Source organism: Scomber scombrus, chromosome 9 (genome assembly GCF_963691925.1).
Source record: "Scomber scombrus chromosome 9, fScoSco1.1, whole genome shotgun sequence".
NCBI lineage: Eukaryota > Metazoa > Chordata > Actinopteri > Scombriformes > Scombridae > Scomber > Scomber scombrus.
The window spans coordinates 15164893-15183531 of NC_084978.1; the positions used below are offsets into that span (position 1 = coordinate 15164893).

At 39.6% G+C, this 18639-nt stretch overlaps 3 protein-coding genes across 4 annotated transcripts in view; 2 read left to right on the forward strand and 1 right to left on the reverse strand.

Annotated features, from left to right (window-relative positions):
- The window catches only part of tbc1d10c (TBC1 domain family, member 10C), a gene marked incomplete in the record, with an annotated part of 6696 nt that extends 331 nt beyond the window's left edge, over window positions 1-6365 (reverse strand). Inside the window, 9 exon segments of the mRNA XM_062425399.1 lie at window positions 1-1427; window positions 2149-2309; window positions 2506-2695; window positions 2794-2859; window positions 3075-3189; window positions 3446-3552; window positions 4117-4224; window positions 4580-4679; window positions 6235-6365. Of these exon segments, the coding sequence (XP_062281383.1) occupies window positions 1-1427; window positions 2149-2309; window positions 2506-2695; window positions 2794-2859; window positions 3075-3189; window positions 3446-3552; window positions 4117-4224; window positions 4580-4679; window positions 6235-6365 (2405 nt within the window).
- A 1006-nt stretch (window positions 6366-7371) lies between these two features.
- Window positions 7372-11677, forward strand: ndufs8b (NADH:ubiquinone oxidoreductase core subunit S8b). 2 transcript variants are annotated; one of them, XM_062425403.1, is made up of 7 exons: window positions 7372-7461; window positions 8303-8402; window positions 8523-8588; window positions 8690-8779; window positions 9671-9843; window positions 10938-11066; window positions 11195-11677. In XM_062425403.1, exons 2-7 carry the CDS (start codon window positions 8354-8356, stop codon window positions 11324-11326), a joined length of 639 nt encoding a protein of 212 aa, XP_062281387.1. In that variant the 5' UTR covers window positions 7372-7461; window positions 8303-8353; the 3' UTR covers window positions 11327-11677. The 2 variants fall into 2 exon arrangements, with proteins under 2 accessions (XP_062281387.1, XP_062281386.1); XM_062425402.1 differs by having other exon boundaries at window positions 8354-8402.
- Window positions 11678-12632: 955 nt separating this feature from the next.
- ran (RAN, member RAS oncogene family) lies at window positions 12633-16285 on the forward strand. Its single transcript, XM_062426085.1, has 7 exons — window positions 12633-12666; window positions 13610-13666; window positions 13807-13891; window positions 15006-15131; window positions 15311-15498; window positions 15592-15762; window positions 15900-16285. Exons 2-7 carry the CDS (start codon window positions 13634-13636, stop codon window positions 15942-15944), a joined length of 648 nt encoding a protein of 215 aa, XP_062282069.1. The 5' UTR covers window positions 12633-12666; window positions 13610-13633; the 3' UTR covers window positions 15945-16285.
- The last annotated feature ends 2354 nt before the right edge of the window (window positions 16286-18639 follow it).

The window sequence follows — 18639 nt, forward strand, 5'->3', positions numbered from 1 at the left end:
GTGTCGTCTTCGTCATGGATGCATTCAGGTGAAGGTAGTATTATTGGTTCTTTCTCTGTGTTTGTCTCATTGAGAGGAAGCATATCAGGTTGTTCTGAATCAGTTTCTACATCAGTCTCCAGTCGGTCCTGTGTTTCTTCCTTCTCTTGAGTCTGTGCCAGCACATCAATTTCTGTCTCTGTTTGGGTGTGGGACTCTTCTTTCACATCTATTTCTGCTAATGACTCATTATTGTGGTATTTAACTTCAAATGTATCTCCCTTTGAGCTTTTTTCTGTCTCTGCGTCTTGCTGTTGCTGTTGCGTCTCTGTCTCTAATGATTGATTTTGGTTTTTAACACTATCAGCTTCAGCATTGCTGTCTTCCTCTGAGACCACCCTTGTCTCTGGTCTTGTTTGTACCTTAACCTCTACTCTTACTTCTGGGACTGTGGCCACCTGTATCTGTTGCACATTTTCAGTTTCTGTCCTCTCCTCGAGTTTCACATCGGCCTCTGTCCTCAGTTCCACCTGCGTCTCCACATTTATGTCTGTATCTGCATCTTTCTCTACCTCGGTCTGAATTTCCTCCACAGTAGCTGTAAGTTCACTTTCTTTCACCTGCTTTTCAGTCTCTTCCTTTGTGTCATTGCCCTCAATTTCCTGATTTTGGACTGACTGGATGTTAAAGTCCTGCTCCTCCCCTTGTTCAGAGGTATGTTCAGCTGACTGAGGAATTTTTTCAACAAACTGAGCTCCTGCTGGACTTTTGGTTTCTTCTGTCTCCACAGTTGTGTGCTCTTCTGCTGTGTTCACTGTCTGTTCGGATTGCAGAGTCCTTTCTACTGTCCCTCTTTGTTGGCTTTCCTCCTTTTCTGTTTGTTCAGCCTCTGGTGGTTTAATGGGCACTTTTTCTGTCTCTTCTACAAGTTGTGTTGGTATGTTTTGGCTCTCGTCCATTTCTTTGGGTTCCTCTAACAGGTCTTTCTTTTCAGTTTGTCCCATCAGTTCCAGCTGGCTCTGGTTTTTATTTTCCTCTGAAATTACATCATCCTCCTCCTGAACACCCTGCACTTTCTTAAAACTTAAATCAGTCCAGCTTCCTAAGTCCTCCTTTGCTCCCATTGAAAGATGTCGGACAACTTTACCTCCACCTGCCCATTCGCCAGCGTTAACTTTTCCCCCTTTCCTCCACCTCTTGTGAAGGAGCGATGGAGACAGCGAGAGGGTGGAGGCTGAGCGAGTGAGAGGGACAGACAGGTTCCCTTGCTCTCTCTCCTTCCTGTCCCGTTCCTCCTCGTTGTTCCGAGCCCTCTCCAACGCCATCCGGTATCCCTGGCAGCGACCTCTGGGGTCAAAGGTGGACGAGGGCCTATCTTTTCTCCACGTTTTTAACGCCTTCTCTGTCTGCCTCTCCAGATCTTTGGCTGACAGCGGCACTGAGCACACCTGAGAAGGGAAGGGAGGGAAGGGAAGAAGATTGTTTTCTCATGATTGTTTTACTGTGATTTTCAAAATTTCAGACGATTAACAGTCGTACAAATGTATTACCTTATAATTTATGTAGTACTACACAGTAAACACAAAGGAATATGATAAATAAATTGCTCAGTATGTGAATAGCACAAAGTTCTCCTATTTTTGTGCGATACTTTAAGACTTATTTGCACCCTTTAAGCTCAGAAAATAGAAAAATATGAGTGCATGCATGACAAAAGCATATAGTCTTGAAATATTGAAAGTTTTCCATGAGATGGATGACGACAATTTATTTATACATTGCAAGATAGATAAAATGGCTAGTATAAACCCTTTTCACCCTTTTTTCTGTTTTACCATTCATAGATAATCATACACCAGTTTTGCAGAGTTACATAAAGACTGGTTGTCCTTCATTTTTAGTGTTTGTGATATGGATGTTGTTCTTTCTTCTGTTATTATTGTCACTATCATTTTGTTATTCCATGCGTAAGATAATATAATAAAAATCAAGCATACATTTTTTTAGCTGTAGTCTTTAGCAGCATGCTGTCCAGTGTTTTTTGCAGTTAGTTTCCTGATAGTTTGTCCATTTCCACTAAAATTAGTGAGAAATACTCTCTTTGTGTTGCTTGAACTCACAGCTGGTAAACCAGATTCTCACAGTGTTGACCTCATACTTCATTATTACCTCTACTATGAAGGCCTCGTCTTCATTGTCTTGAACCTGTTCCCTGACAGCCCTCAGCCTCTCCAGAGTCTCCATCTGCCCCGGGCACTGCTTCCTCTGCTCAGTCCGGCCGAGCACCCGACGCACCAGCACCACCGCCACCTGGAGGAGCACCCGCACCCCTGCAATGCCAAGAGAGGAGGAGGGGGACAGAGAGAGGGGTAAGACACTTCTAAATAGTAGCTAGAAATGACCATATCAGTTGCTATAGATAATTTTTAGATCTAACATGTTAAGTTGCCTCCCTTCCAGGAAGTAATCTGATGCAGTTAATTTGTTTTTGACTGCATGACTGTCAGCCGATGCTTTAGGACATACCATAGCAGAAAAAAAGGTCCCAGACTCGGAGCAGTGTGTTGAAGGGCAGGTGGCGAGTGAACAGACACATCAGCCAGTCAGTGGCGAACATGAGGGGCTCCACGCTGTGGTGCTGCAGATGTTTGTGTGCAGCTGGACACGTCCTCTTCAAAACCCAGGTCAGCATGGCTGCATCAAACAGGACTCCTTCCTATACAACACATGCTCAGAAAGTTTAGGATAACACAGATCCAATGGATGTGTACGTGTAGTGTATATTTACATGTATGGGAACCTGAGGGTCCTCACCAGTAGAGGGCTGTAGTACCCAGGCAGGTACTGCTCACTGATCTGCACCAGACACCAGAAAGCCTCCTAACAAGGTCACACGAGGTGAGGGGGCACATAAGAAAAAATCAGGTGACTTCAGGTGCCACAACACATTTATACATTATATAATGTCATTTTCCTCAGGTCAGATCAGTTTTTTATTTCTTTTTTAAACCCCAGATTAATAAGATGCTTTGGGTTTTTTGGGGTTTGCTGCGTCTTTATGCAACAGAAGGGTAAACTGTGTTATTAATTACTACCTCAGCAGGCATGTTCATCAGCAGTACTGCAGCCACTGGTCCCTGTGCCTGGCAGTAACCCTCGTCTGGTTTGTACTGAGTGTAGGCTTTCAACACCCGGAACAAACCACGCTGCCTGCACACACACACGCAAACAAACACCTCAGTAATCAGTCACACAAACCACAAGTTTAAATGTCACAATCATGTTTGGATAAAAAACACCTGCTGAATAAACTATAACTTTTAACTATAATTTTATTCTGCGACAAAATGAGGCAAAGAACACATGTAAAGCACAAATGTAAAGAGGGAAAGGTAGCAGCTGAGGTCGACTAAATGACTGTTCTGTGACTTTTTTCTCAACAGAAAGGAGCAGAAATGTTGCCCACCCATGTCCGTCCTTAGAAAGGAACATCTCATGAAAAGGGAACTGTCGGTCTAGGTCTCGCTCAATCACATCCACCCAGTTCTGCAGAGCAGGCTGCGAATCCAGAACCTGGCACAGAGATGAAAAGCTACATAAATTGACAACGCTACAAACACGCAACTGTTTGTATTTAAAGGACTAGTCATGAAAAAGTGTTAGTTTTCTTTATGTACAGTATACAAGTAAAATAGTTAATATAATACTGAATACTTAATTAATTTATAATGTTTCTTTTAATGCAGCTAATGACTACTTTCATTTTGAGCTGTTAATCCTCTTTTGATTGATCAATTAAAATTCAGTCTATAAGAAAATGGACAGAAAATAGTGATACCTGCCCATCACAAGTGATGTACAGACCGTTAAAAACCCAAAACAATGAGGTTTGCATTTATTTAAAACAAAGAATAGCAGGAAATCCTCACATTGCAGAATCTGGAACCAGAGATTTGTTGGCAATTAATTTTATGGCACTCAATGAATCAACTAATGGTTTCAGTACTAGATGCATCCTTTACATTCCTTACGTTGGGATTTTGAAGCTGAAACAATAAATTTTTCAGTCCTGACATCCATAGTTGTTGGTACTCATTTTGAAAGCATTTACTACAACAAAGGTAAATAGTTTTTTACCTGGTAGAGTTTTTCGTTCTGTTTCATCCTGTCAGTAGCTCCACACAGCAGAGGCCAGCACTTAGCTCTGAGTGAGGCAGGGATGCCCTTCTGACATTGCACTTTGATCTGTTGACAACAGAGACACGGGTTCAGCTCAGAGCAGTCATCAGCAAAAGACTACGACTAGCGGTGCAGCTTGATATTTTCAATGTCTTCTTTTCCACAGCAGACATTTTGACTTGTTACAGCAGTCAAAGCACAGGTGTTACTAATAACATTAATGGTGGCTCTGTTCAAGTATTCTCATAAGCCGTGACAGTGAACCAGCACGCACAAAACCAGGACCCTGAAACTGAAGCTGCCGTCATTAATTTCATTGTTCACACCCATGATTTTCCTGCTGCCTCAAAATGTGCTCTGTAAAAACAGAATTATCACCTTTGTGTAGGAGTTGACCTCCGTTACATTTAATGAGACACACCTTACTGGTCTTCTTTAACAAGATCCGCTCCCATTGGCCAATGATGTTGATCCACTTGGCCTCCCTCTGCCTAACCAGCTCAGGGGGTGGACCCACACTCCTGACACAAAACAGCATACAAAACAACAGATAAGTATTTTAAACCCAAAATAACTGCGTGCTTATAATAAAAAGACTTGTGTCATCCATTAACTATAAACTGTCATTTAACTGGATGCCTTTAAGTCAGTGTGCAGAGTTGCTGCATGCATGTTTGTGTGTTGTCATTACAGAGAGACAGCAATCCGAAAAACAAGACAGGAAACAGGAAAACCGCACGGTGGCGGTGTGAAGTCTCCATAGCAACAGGTCAGGATGTTATCAATGGGGAAAGTGTAAAGACGACAGTTTGTTCAGCTGGTCTTATCCAGACGTTAAAATGCTTCATCTGCAGTCCAGTCCTCCGGTATATTGTTAGTGAAAAACTCATATAAATTTGTGGTCAAAAGATGTTGAAAGGGTTTGAATGTTTAATTGTATTTTATGAAAGTAAAATGAAAAACAATCGCACCTTGTACTCAATCTGAAATAATTCTATATTTCAGGATGTTTGCCTCTTCCTTTTCAAATATATCTACAGATGTTCACTTGGGTTGAGGTCTGGTGATAGCGGAGTTGTTTTTGCTCTTTTTTGGCCTTCAAACACGCCTGACACAGCTTTGTGTTTGAGGTCTGTCCTGCTTTTAAATAAATTCTCTTGCATTTAAATCAAAGTGATCATGGATGTCAAGCCTCTGCAATATAGTTTTATAGATGACCCTGTAAATATGACCACTTAATCAGTATTTCTGCCTTTTTTCGGTGTACGGAAGGTTTTCTTTCACTGTTCGAGTACATTTTGTTCTTTGAGGCCAATTTTGTACATTTACACTGTGCATTTTACTGTCAAATAAAGGGTTTGAAAGCTGTAGCACGCCTATTAAGACCTGTTTTCTAAATATCTTTTGACTGCATTTTACTAACTGGAATAGTGTGTTCTTTGCCCAGTTGGCTTTTTTTCCTGGATGCAGATACTGTTCTGTTGTAAAAGTGTTGGCTTATAATTGATGGTGTTGTTACAACTGCATGGTCTTACTTTGGAAGAAAATAACTAGTTCTGTGAAAATCTAAATCAATCTCTCTACATCCACTTTAAGAACTTTCAATCCTTAAAGCTCTCAAAGCACAAGTAGTAAAGACAACACGTAAAATAACATATTAATCATGCAGTAACGACTAATATTAACCTTTAAGTCATCAGATCAGAAAAGTAGTATTATTCATACATATTTAAAAAGTTTAAGAAAAGTCTAAAACATTTATTTTTTTATCAGTGCTAAATATAAACTGTTTAAGAAGTAGTAAAATGTCTTCACTTTTGATTGAGTAATGAAATAAAATATTTTTGGTTGTTTACTTTAGATGTTTAAATTTTCTCTATTTTTCCTCTATAAGACCTTTATATTTTAAGGGCTCAGGGTTTTACAAGGTATTGCCTGCCATTAGACATAGCTGAGTAATCTCAACAACTTCCTCTGCATACATCTCCCTTCTTACTTCAAAAATTCTTCACTGAAAATAGAGACATCTGGTTTCACAAAGCTCAAGAACAGCACAGTAAATATAGAACTGCTCACCCAGCTGTGGATCCATTGGTCAAAAGGAAGCCAAACCGGTCTGTCTCCAGACCGACCTCTGACCCTGCATCAGATCCAGAGCTGTCCTCTTCACTGACGTTCTTCTGGGCTGGACTTGATGGACTCAACATCTTACTGAAAGGGAAGATGAGGCATAGAAATGTTGTTGGGCTCTCATCATTCAGTGTGACCATGTGCCTCGCTCTATCATCATGATTATATGACTTTAGATATATCAAAGATGCTCAATACTGTCTCAAAATGCTGCTCTGGGTTGAGTTTAAACTGTTAGTTGCATGTGCGATGTATTTCTCTTTATGCTGACTGAGAACGTACTCCACTTCATGATATGTTAACAATGATCGTCATACTTTGACACCTCTGTTTTTCCAGCCAGGGCTCTGAGGTCTTCTGGCTCAGTTTTTAACATAATTGTAAAGTCACTTAAGTCAACTTTCTGCATTAATCCAACAATAAATGTAACCACACTGAGATGACTGAAAGAAAAGAGGAAAAAGGCATTTAGATTGAATTACCTTTTGACATGTCAGTCCTGTTTGATCAGTCGGTTACTGAAGAGGTGAGGTGTGACAGACTCCAGCAATGAAACAAACTTCCTCTCTCTCTCTCTCTCTCTCTCTCTCTCTCTCTCTCTCTCTCTCTCTCTCTCTCTCTCTCTCTCTCTCTCTCTCTCTCTCTCTCTCTCTCTCTCTCTCTCTCTCTCTCTCTCTTTCTCTCTCTCTCTCTCTCTCTCCCCTCATTTGCTCTTTAACACAATTGCAGTGTCTCTGTATTACACATGCATGATGTGCCTGAAATCAACTTCCGCCTTGCAAACAGTGTGGGAAATTGTAGCAGCAAAATTGACTTTTAAAGGAATATAGTTTCTTTTTAGCCCTCCAAGGAAGTGATACTCAGTTGCTAGAAACATGATTCATCAAACATGTCATCACAGTTAGTAGCCTAATACATGTAAAAACATGTCCTTTACAGTCCTTCCTCTTATCTGAACATGTCTTTGCTGATTTTGCCTGCTTGTCGGCAAAAAATTAATAAAATCAAGTGAATAATATCAGTAAATGTAGGCTACAGATGTTTTTCGATTTCATAACTGAAGGAGGAGAATAACGAGGAGCAGTGAACGCAGCATGCGGATAACTGCGCAGTTCAGGGACCAAGTGCTCAAGTAAGTGCCAGTTACCTGTTACTGCTCACCAAAAACTTGAGGTAAGTCTCGTAAAATATAATCATAAATGCAACCTGATTACTGCTGACGATTCTTTTGAGCTTTAATAACACGGAGCATGTTAAATTAATGTAGCTGCTTAATCTGCTAAATTATCCTCAATTGACATGCCAATGTGACTGATGAGAGGCGTATGTGCAGGTATATAAGCAAGTCAGGAGATGTAATGTAGTATTATGAACAGTTATAATCTGAATAAAGTAAAATAAATTCAAAATAAAGTTTTAGGGAAAGTCTGCTTTAATCTAACGTAGCGTTTAGAGGAGCCACATTTTGCTAACGGGTTTATTCATAATGACGCGTTCACGTTGTACGGCACTGATCGTAAATAAGAGGTACTTAACATCCAATCAAGGGGAATCACTCCCATAAGTGGGTATAAACTCGCCACAGTCGCCAGCATATTATGACACTACTCCAGTTAGAGCCAGTAAAAATAAACTATATCTTTATATGGGATTTGACTTGAAAATCAATGCCTACCAATATCTGACATGATAACAACAGATAGCTAATTTAACCTATTTTGTCATGGCGAAGCTGCTGGGTTAGCACTGTGTGTAGCCATCTTGCATTAATCTGAAAGCTCCCAATTCGTATAAACTGGACGTGTTCCCGATCTTCCCATCCTGCCAGCATGCCGTCAATGTGGCAGACCGCTGACGTAATACCCGGGATTTGGGGCGCAAGATTATAGGATGCATGTGCTCAGTCAGCTGGCAGCCTACCTCGCTCCCTCACTCACTCCTCCCTTTGTTTTCAGTGGAGAGCTTTTTCAGTGTTGCAACAATAACGTTTCCTGTATCTACTGTCACATTTTAGTTCCTCTACTCAGTTGTTACCTGTCAACTTTCCCTCTGCCTCTCTGCTCAGATGTCTACTGCGCTGAGTCTGCGTCTGCTCCACTGCTACTCAAAGCCAGGTAGGCTACCACTGAAGCAGGTGTCATTAAAACAGTGATGTATATATATATATATATATATATATATATACATATTTCCATTTGTACGAAATGAGGCATCACATTTGTCTTTGTCTCCAGGAACCTTTGGACATGGTCCTGTACTTGTGCGGCCTTTCGGTCTCAGCGTGCAGAGAGAGGGATATAGTGAGTGCTGAGAGCTATTCATACATGGCTTTCTCAGTGGAGTGACCATGTGACCACTGTTTTGATAAACTCCTGTCTCCCTCTATTGTCTCTCTCTACAGAGTATGTAAATGCTCAGGAGCAGCTGACAGATCTGAGGTCCATCACTGACCGGGCTGCCACAACTCTCCTATGGACCGAACTCTTTAGAGGTCACACATACTGCGATTTCCATGTAGATAGCCTTTATCATGCTCATGATTTAAGGATAAGCCTGGTGGTATTCTATATTTTTCTTACTGACAGCAAATCTCCTAAAAAGACAAAACCCATCAGTGAGTTTATATCACTGGCAGGCATTGTCTGTGTGGCCAAAGCCTGATGTATTATTAAAAACACATAGATGGGCCTTTATTATCTGATTTCAGTCAATTCTACATACAAAAGCCTTTTGTCTTATTATTTTCTAAAGCACCAACAGTGTATTAATTCCCAGCTGAAAATGTTCTTTTTAGTTCAGTTTACATTACATTATGACAGGGAGGATATTAAATCATGTACAACTCTAAAATCTCAAGAATGACACAATGAAGTGCAACACCTTAAGACTATTCTAAATCTAATCTTAGACTAGTATTTCCATAGAAATGTTTCGTGTGAAGAAAGTAGGAGGAGTCTATATGAACAGGTAACAACACATTACCAACAAGCCAATACAATAAATACGTGAACTATCATCAACAAAAATCAATCCACCTCAGCCTGTAGTTCAGTTCTGGCTATGGACTTGTCAGACCCCTCTCGACCCATGTTTCCTATCTCTTAGCACTATTATAAAATTGCACTATTTACACTGTTTACATGCGCCAACAAATGAATAATTTGTTTGCTTTAGTGTTCAGCTGTAAGATGTTGCTCAACCTTTTTAAAAACAGATGGGCCTGGGAGTCTGAGTGCCTCAGACAGGATAGGAAAGTCGGAAAGTATAAGAGAGACTTTGCTGGTTTTGGGTTTTTTGTTGACAGTAAGAAAAATAAAGATGCCAGCCTTCCCTCTTTAAGTCAGTCATCACTCTTTGATTCTTTGGCAACATCTTCCTCCAGGTTTGGGAATGACCATGAGTTACCTGTTCCGTGAGCCCGCTACCATCAACTACCCATTTGAGAAGGGGCCTCTCTCCCCCCGATTCCGTGGAGAGCACGCTCTCCGCCGCTACCCGAATGGAGAGGAACGCTGCATTGCCTGTAAGCTTTGTGAGGCCATCTGCCCTGCTCAGGTGAACACAAACTCACACTCACTTCCTGTAATTAAGATCAATATCAGGTAAAGAGGGTATTCAGAGCAAATCCAGGAATCTATTTGTGTTCATTCATAATATTAGAAAACAGTTATAAATTACTCTGAGTGCTGAAACACTAAGTTGATTAGTACATTAGTTGATAGATAAAAAGTAATCTGCAATCAAAAAGCCTCTGGAACTGTTTGAAGACCCACTGGGGAGGCTCGCCTCCCACTTTGAAAACCTCAGATGTAAGTCAATTATTGAGCAAAAAAAAAAATACAAAAAAACATTTGCTGGCTGTGAGGATTTACTTTTTTATTTATATTTATTTACTGTTGATATGTTTGAGGTCTATAACGTTAGTATGTAAAACTATTGCTTTAAAGATGCCACCTTTTTGAATTTTTGATTGACATTTTTCATCATTTTCACACATTTTACAAATTATTAGTTTGATTAATTGAAAAACAAATTAAAAACAAAAATGTAGTTGCAGCCTGAAGAATGTAACTCAAATGACTGTACAAATCTGTCCTTGCTGCAGGAGACTCTTGTTTACTATAAAGAATGCAACAAATGAGGGATGCATGGGCAATAATCTTAAAACATTCTGCCCCTCTAAAAACATTCAGGTTTTTTAATTTTTTTAGTAAAATTGGTTTAAAGAACACAAACTCTTCTGGTATTCTGTCATTGTAGCGTCTTCTTCTTTCTTTCTGTCTCATTTAAACACCCTACCTTCTTCTAACGTAGAAAATAATATTACATTGAGCAATGTAGTCTTAGATTTGTGAAAACGTTGCTTTATCTGGTGGCACATGCAGCAATTACAAAAACATTAAGCAAAGCCTTTATGCATTTAAGTGAGGATATTGATCTACTGTAGTGCGTTCATGTTGCTAATACTTGAATGCTGCTCACTATTCACATCATACCCATAGTACATTCTGTATTCTGTTGATGCTGCTAATGCTTTGACTTGAATCTCACAATACCTTCTGCTAAAGCTGTAATTTATTCAGTGGTGAAATATCTGTCTGTCTGACTTTGGTTTTGTCTCCTCCCTTTGCTCCCTATGTCGAGGCCAGGCCATTACCATTGAGGCTGAGACTCGGGCCGATGGCAGCAGGAGAACTACACGCTATGACATTGATATGACCAAGTGTATCTACTGTGGCTTCTGCCAGGAAGCCTGTCCTGTTGATGCCATTGTTGAGGTAAGAATAAGTGTATCAAACAGGGCATCATACACCCAATCCACCATCAAAATCCTGTATGTGTGCAGTTAGGCATTATATTTTGACATTGATTTTAATGTTAATTATTTTCTCAATCCCTCCCTCAGGGTCCAAACTTTGAGTTCTCCACAGAGACACACGAGGAGCTGCTGTACAATAAAGAGAAGCTGCTCAACAATGGAGACCGATGGGAGGCTGAGATAGCAGCCAACATACAAGCGGACTACCTGTACAGATAAACTGACCCTGGTATCTGTGCACTGCCCGCAAAGATGTGTCAGACATGAAAATGATACATCTAATAATCCTACTATGCATTTCAGAGATTAATTGTAGCTTTATATTTATCCATACAAGCAGTGAAGCCCTGCAACCTCATATTATGTAGTCAGAAAGGAGAAAAACCAACAAACACGCACAATCATATATCTTGTGTTGATATTGTACTTTATGATGTTGACTTTATAATCTCTAACCCATAGCCAATGCACAATCTGTGATAAATGATTTCCTGCTGCACTTTAAAAGCATGTTGTATCTGATTTAATAGCCACAAGATTTCTTAAACAGTATATTTATGTAATTTTGCTGAAGCTATTTAAGATACTGAAATAAAGTATGTTTTCAACCTTTAACTCATTCTTGTCACATTGCACTGAAGTTCTGAAACTATTAGTTTATTAATTGAAGAGCTAAACAGCAGAAAAGTCAACAATTTTTCTATTTAACTGATTGCTTAAGTCATTCATCAACCAAAAATGCCAGACATTATTTGATTTCATCTTTAAATATGCAAGGATTTTATCTGTTTTGTGTCACTTGAAATGAAATATTTTTGAGTTTTGGAGCTAGTCTGTCAAATTAAGCAGTTTGAAGACATCACTTTAGGCTCTTGTGATGGCCAAGTATGGATAACCAACTAACAGGTTGATTAATTAACAATTTAAAAAAAAAAATTGATAGTTGCAGCAGCAATTAAAGCAGGTTCTGTAATGTCAGCCAGGCCTCAGCCGCTATTAAATATTATGTAGCACTGACAAGTAGCGATTAATAGATCAATTGATCTATACCAATGCAATTGAGTTTTGGTCTATTAGTCGGGCAAAATAGGCAATTTGACAGTGGACTTGAGGGACTTTTGATGAGCATTATAACAATATATTTTAAATATATTACTGAGATCAAATACTGAATAAACAATCCGTGGATGATTCAATAATGAAAACATCGTTATTGCATTCCTAATATTTTTTGAAGGAAGAAAACATGGCAAATCATAAATAACAACCCCCAATGCACTCTTTACACATATATAATGCAATGCACGTACTTACAACACTACACTTTATAAACTGTAATACTGGATTTACATGAGCTGCGTTACGTATCATAATCTTTAGGAATAAGTGGCTGCGGACATGCTGAATCATGGTCTGTGAAGTGTGCCCCACTTCCAAAATCATATGCGTTTTTACCGCTGCGGTGGTCACGTGATAAGGGCGGAAACTGACTCATAGTCCACGCTGAATCTCCCGCGAACGCAGCCATTTACTCCTTTTCTCTCTAAGCGGCAGCACCGGTGAGTCTCCACACTTTCATTGTTGGGCCAGCCTGACATTTTAAGTTTGTCTTTAATAGGGATGTCTGTTTAAACAACATGGAACTTGGAGGTGGTGCGTTTGTGTTCATGTGGCTTTTAAAGTATAACCACGTGAAGAATTAGGCCATTGATTATCTTGTGCTAACTCCTGGCTACGTTAGCCGTTAGCTGGGAGAAAAGAATGGCCTCCATGCCGTGGAGGCTAACCTGTTAGCACGCACAGCTCTCCCTCATTTCATTGCTTTGTTCTTGAGAACCGCGCATATTCCTCGGAGTTAATGTATTTTGACTTGTTGCCAGGATCATCATTGAGTGCATGCTAGCCAGCCTGGTGTGTGAAGTGTGGTTTCTATTATGATTGGGCATCAACTGCAACATGGAACACATTAGACCGATTGTTCCAGTCGAACAAGAAAAAGTGCGGTCTCGCGTCGTATGGCGCACTCAACGTTAGTGGCTCGGTAGCTAGCAAGCATCTACTAGTGCTAATACACAGCTATAGCAGTGAGCTTTGTCGTCTTTTCAGTCAAAAAGCCGTGCCGACTGTTGCGTGTATCGCTGCTCTACATGTAGTGCGGTTTTAAGCATATTTAGACGTGACTATAACGTTAATACTAACGAGTCGGAACATTAGCATGGATAGAAATTGCTAGAATTTGTCATCGCTAGGTAACGGGCGGCGGAGTGACGTTATAACTTAACAGTACAACGTAAACCGTCCATGGCACCATAGTAACGTTAACTGCTATTTTAACCATCAACGACTTCTGTATAAGCCCACCCGGTCTCAATCTGGAGCGGTAAATGCGGCGATTGCTAACACCATTAGCTTAGCGTAAGTGATGACCGTCTAACTTGGCATACAGGAGGACGACGGATAACCTGCTGCTCTAACAGTCCCGCCTTGTTTTGTTTTACACAGAAAATCGTAACCCTGGCGGACTCAATGGCACAGTGTGTACCGGTGGCGGTATTTAAGGTAAGAGTTATTTAATGTATGTATGTATTTTATCAACCATGTCGGTATGGAGACTCATACTAACTGTTAGCAGTGCTTAACCAGCCGTGTGCCGAACCAGTACCAACCAGTCTGAACTAACTGCTCTCCTGTTTTGACAGTTGGTGTTAGTAGGCGATGGAGGCACAGGCAAAACAACGTTTGTGAAGCGGCACATAACGGGAGAGTTTGAAAAGAAATATGTTGGTGAGTATTTCCCCATGTTGTGAACTGGAGGACCATCAGGGTATTACAAAGAACAAAATACTCTCCTTTGAATAATAATTGCCCCCCCCAAAAAAAATCAATTAAATGTTAAAATATTTGAAGTCACACCTACACCTCTCATTAAAAAAACCCAGAACATATAAACATACAAATATATAATTTCAAAACAGAAGATGTCTCTTACTTCACCATAAAGTCCATTGTCAGTGTTTGTGTACTGCAGACTTTAAGTTTCCACATCACACATGTAAGTTGAATATTGGATCAGGATTGGCTTACACATTATTTTACATTATTTATCACAAATCATGCTCATAGGCCTGCCCCCAAAAATTAGATTTTCAATGAGAAGAGAGAAACTTCCCACTTTGAGCAGATATATTTGAACATGGCATTCTAGTGTCAAAGTCTGCACATCATTCTGTTCAGTGAAACAACTATCCAACTGTGGGAACAAGATGAAAAACATATTTGAATGTGAATAGGGACTTTAAAGTTGGCAACTCTGAGATGCCCTATCACGTGAGACATAATACATTGATCAGCATGGGTGGGTTCGCACAGTAGTGGGCTTTGGGCCCTGCTGAACCCCATGACTGTCCAAATTTAGTTTGGGTTATACATTGATTACACTTGTATTAAATAAATATGCTCCACTTTCATAACATTAGAAAAATTAAAGGTTAAAAAGTGTTAGGCCCAGATGTGGCCTCAGGATGATTGGATACGTCAAAGTCAGTTTCAATCAATCACATTACCACAAGCTAATAATCTGACAGTGAACAAATTGTTTACTCTACATGTACCTGAAAATAGGCATCATAGTGGCTTGTAATGAGCATTTAACAATAATCATGCTTTTGACTGGTATGTTATACTGTATCAGATGTTGGAAGCAGAATGAGACTCAGCATATGCTTCATAACTCACAGAAAGGTCCTACTCTGATCTTCTGTTTGTGCATATATGTTATTATTCTAATGAGTCCTCCCCATTTGTCTTAACTTTATTTCCTCCTAGATTAATGGGTTTATAATGGGCACACTTTCCACATTTCTTCACTCATGCACCTTTTGTTTTCTTATAATTCTAGCCACTCTGGGAGTAGAGGTCCACCCACTGATGTTCCACACCAACAGAGGAGCCATCAAGTACAATGTGTGGGACACAGCTGGTCAGGAGAAGTTTGGAGGCCTGAGAGACGGCTACTACATTCAAGGTATCCCTAACACTTGGTTCATGCAGACGTCACGCCACACTTGTCATTCATTTTCTGATATTAGTGTTCTGGTCAATTTTTCTGGCTATTGAATGTTGAACATTCAAATTGATCACTCTAGACTTAATTTAAAACCACTTCTATTTTTATAGTGTATTAAAAACTGTTACCTCCCACAGCTCAGTGTGCTATCATCATGTTTGACGTCACCTCTCGAGTCACCTACAAGAACGTGCCCAACTGGCATCGTGACCTGGTCCGTGTCTGTGAGAACATTCCCATCGTCCTTTGTGGCAACAAGGTGGACATCAAAGACAGGAAAGTAAAAGCCAAAAGCATCGTGTTTCACCGCAAGAAGAACCTGCAGGTAAGAACTGCTCTCACACATCAGTCACATGTAAATTATGGAGCTCATTGGTTTCAACTATAATTTCTAACTGCTGTAAACTGCTCTCTCCAGTACTATGACATTTCTGCTAAGAGTAACTACAACTTTGAGAAGCCCTTCCTGTGGCTAGCAAGGAAGTTGATCGGAGACCCCAACCTGGAGTTTGTGGCCATGCCTGCCCTTGCACCCCCAGAGGTCCAGATGGACCCAAGCCTTGCTGCAAAGTATGAGGAGGAGCTCCAAGTAAGTGTGATGATGATGATACAGGCATACAGTCTGTTAAGGTGTATGTAGTAATATCAATCCAGCTGCTTCTTTGCCTCATTCAAGATTAGAAGATGTTGCAGACTTCATTTTAATGGCTGTTTCTAATTTTCCAGGTTGCATCACAAACAGCACTCCCAGATGAAGAAGATGACCTCTAACCTGTTTACCCTCTGCCCCACCCCCATCCCACCCCGCTGTGGACAGAAAAGTTTTTGGAGTTTTGCCCCCTTTACTGTAAAATCCCTTTTCAGATTTTTTATTTTTGAATTTTTTTTGTTTGTTTTAAAACTAAGTAAAAACTAAAAAAACTTGGTTTAAAAGTTGTTCTAATTTCACTGTATAAGACACACCCACCCTAGTGTTGTTGTTGGCATGGCGACGTGCTACTCTTCATCTTCAAGCACCCTCCACTGCACGTGCCCAGCTCACATAATGCTGTTGTACGGTGTACTGGAAGCACTAAGGGAGTAAACTTTGAATAAAAACATTCTCAATATTACATGTCCAGGTTTGTTTTAATTTACATGAGTGGTGGTGTCCTCAGAGTCAAAGGGACACTGTTGATTTAAACCAGTTCCAATAAAAACAAACTAATAGACACCTGAAAAGGGATCTTGCTTTTGATTTTTAAGTAATTGTTCATTGCTGTGAGCAGTGTTAGGTGTGGGTGATGCTAATTAAAACCTGTTATATCACATGTTACACACTTCAATATTGATATAATGTATTAAATGTTGTGATTAATTGTATAACATAATACATTAAATGTTAATATCTGGTTTTAGGTAATACAGCAAATTAAATAGCTGATGAATCAAGTTCCTCCACAGATTGATTATGGGCTTTTTTTAAAAAGCACAGACATTTTGACTTCATAAAAGTTCAAAGCAGAGGTGTTACTAATAACATTAGCTATGGCTCTTTTTTGTTCACTGTCCCAATAAGCTGTGACAGTAAACCATCATGTACATTACCAGGGCTCAGATGAATGCAGCAAAATAAATCTAGTCATTTCATACAGACTTGTGCCTTTCTTACTGTGATGTGTGAAAATGTCTCCTATGAGACCAAAGCCTGTTTCCATACAATTTATTTACAACACTGGCCCCAATACATTAATGACATATTACAGTGATACATCCTGCGTATAATAGTTCTTATATAATAAACTCTTTAAACAGCTTAATATGGTGCTGTTATATCCTAAACATAAGGTCCTTTTATACAGAATGAAATACTTACGTAAGGGGTCTTTTCACGGTCAATAACTTTAATAACTCAACAGATGTAAACTGAAAGGCAATGTTTGTCCTGTCACAGTAGGTGCACATAACCTGCTTAACAAACTGCCGGCCACCAGGTGTCAGTCATGTTCAGAGCAAAGTGGACTGGACTGGACATCTACAACATTACGTAATAGTTTTACTGTGGACAGTCATTGTGACAAGTGTCTCTCACCGGTTTTTCCACATTTTTACACCTGGTGGTAACTAGTGATCTGGGTTAAAACACAATTACATATCAGTCTTGTGGCCAGTCTGACTTTATGTCACACCGCATCCCCAATATGGTTTATATGTATCAGAAACAACACAGCTATACATTGCATGACAGTTCATCATCATCAAGAAGTCCTCACAGGCTACCTATCTGTTTTAGAATAAAACAAGTATTTATGTTGTATTTAGTTTGCTTAAAACACTCTTATCTGATGTGTTAGCATCATCTGTCAGCTTTCCCACCTTTATGAAAACAGATGGTTACTCTCCTCCAATTGGCTAAGTTTAGTTCTATATGATTGTGGTGTACTTATGGTTTGTTTGTTTTTTCTTATTACAGACTAAAATTTACTGATTCGTATCTGCTTTTAACACACTGGTTTGAAAAGTACAACCTATCCTGTTTTCCTTTTTACCACATCACAGCATGTGCTGCATTCAGGTTACATTACTAAAGTGCAAACTTAATAACCAATACACACATTTTGGCTTTTAGATAATGGTACCTTTAAATTTGGAGCTTGAGGCTGAATATTTTAGGCTGTGGGGTAAAGTGTAGTAGATGTATTTGTTCGCCTGCAAACAAATTAAATGAGCTGAATAAGGACACAACAGCAAAAAAAAAGAAAGAAAAGGTGAGCACAAATTAACTCAAACATCTGGGCACAGTTTTATTTTGAATTTATGTCTTACCGACATTGCTAACTATTCGGTACTGTCATACCTTTTTAAGCACACTCCTCTAGGTCCACACTTTCATCCATTCAAAATGAGCTTTATGTGATCTGTTCTGGCAATTTTTTATTAAAAAGCACATAGTCGATCATTGTCTTTCTGAGAGTTTATTCTGTCGCCTGCAGGTGGACTCCTTGCTATCTCGAGTGTGAGATGGCAAGAATGAGCCCAGAGCAGGGGAAATTGTCAGATTATATATAATACATTATCTTGTAAAAAGGATGAACTTGTTCTACCATCACATCAATGTCAGCACAATAGGCACGGCATAATGTGTTGTACAATCAGGACAATGATTAATCAGTGATTTTAACATACATGATATTCACTCAATCAGCAGGTTATGACACACACAGTTCATATAACATAAGTGGTTTCATGGTCAGCAGATTATGATAAACACACACCTAATCATATGACATAGTTACTCATTTTATCAGAGAAGATGAATAATAAGAATTCCCATTACAGATCATTTGCTCTTGTTTTGTCCCCCTGCAAAAATCCAGTGGGCCTAGCTTCTTTTACTTCACACATTTCATCACTTGTAGGCTCAACAGAAGGAAGACATGAGGGGAAATCTATTTTGCCAATCATTCAGGGTAAATTGCACATCCAC

What these genes read in the sequence shown, in the direction of transcription:
- ndufs8b (XM_062425403.1), top strand. Translation starts at nt 8,354, where the DNA reads ATGTCTACTGCGCTGAGTCTGCGTCTGCTCCACTGCTACTCAAAGCCA. An exon ending in CGTGCAGAGAGAGGGATATA is followed by an intron (nt 8,589 to 8,689) that starts GTGAGTGCTGAG and finishes CTCTCTCTACAG; the next exon opens with AGTATGTAAATGCTCAGGAG. An exon ending in ATGGACCGAACTCTTTAGAG is followed by an intron (nt 8,780 to 9,670) that starts GTCACACATACT and finishes ATCTTCCTCCAG; the next exon opens with GTTTGGGAATGACCATGAGT.
- ran (XM_062426085.1), top strand. Translation starts at nt 13,634, where the DNA reads ATGGCACAGTGTGTACCGGTGGCGGTATTTAAG. An exon ending in GTTTGAAAAGAAATATGTTG is followed by an intron (nt 13,892 to 15,005) that starts GTGAGTATTTCC and finishes TTATAATTCTAG; the next exon opens with CCACTCTGGGAGTAGAGGTC. An exon ending in ACCGCAAGAAGAACCTGCAG is followed by an intron (nt 15,499 to 15,591) that starts GTAAGAACTGCT and finishes TGCTCTCTCCAG; the next exon opens with TACTATGACATTTCTGCTAA.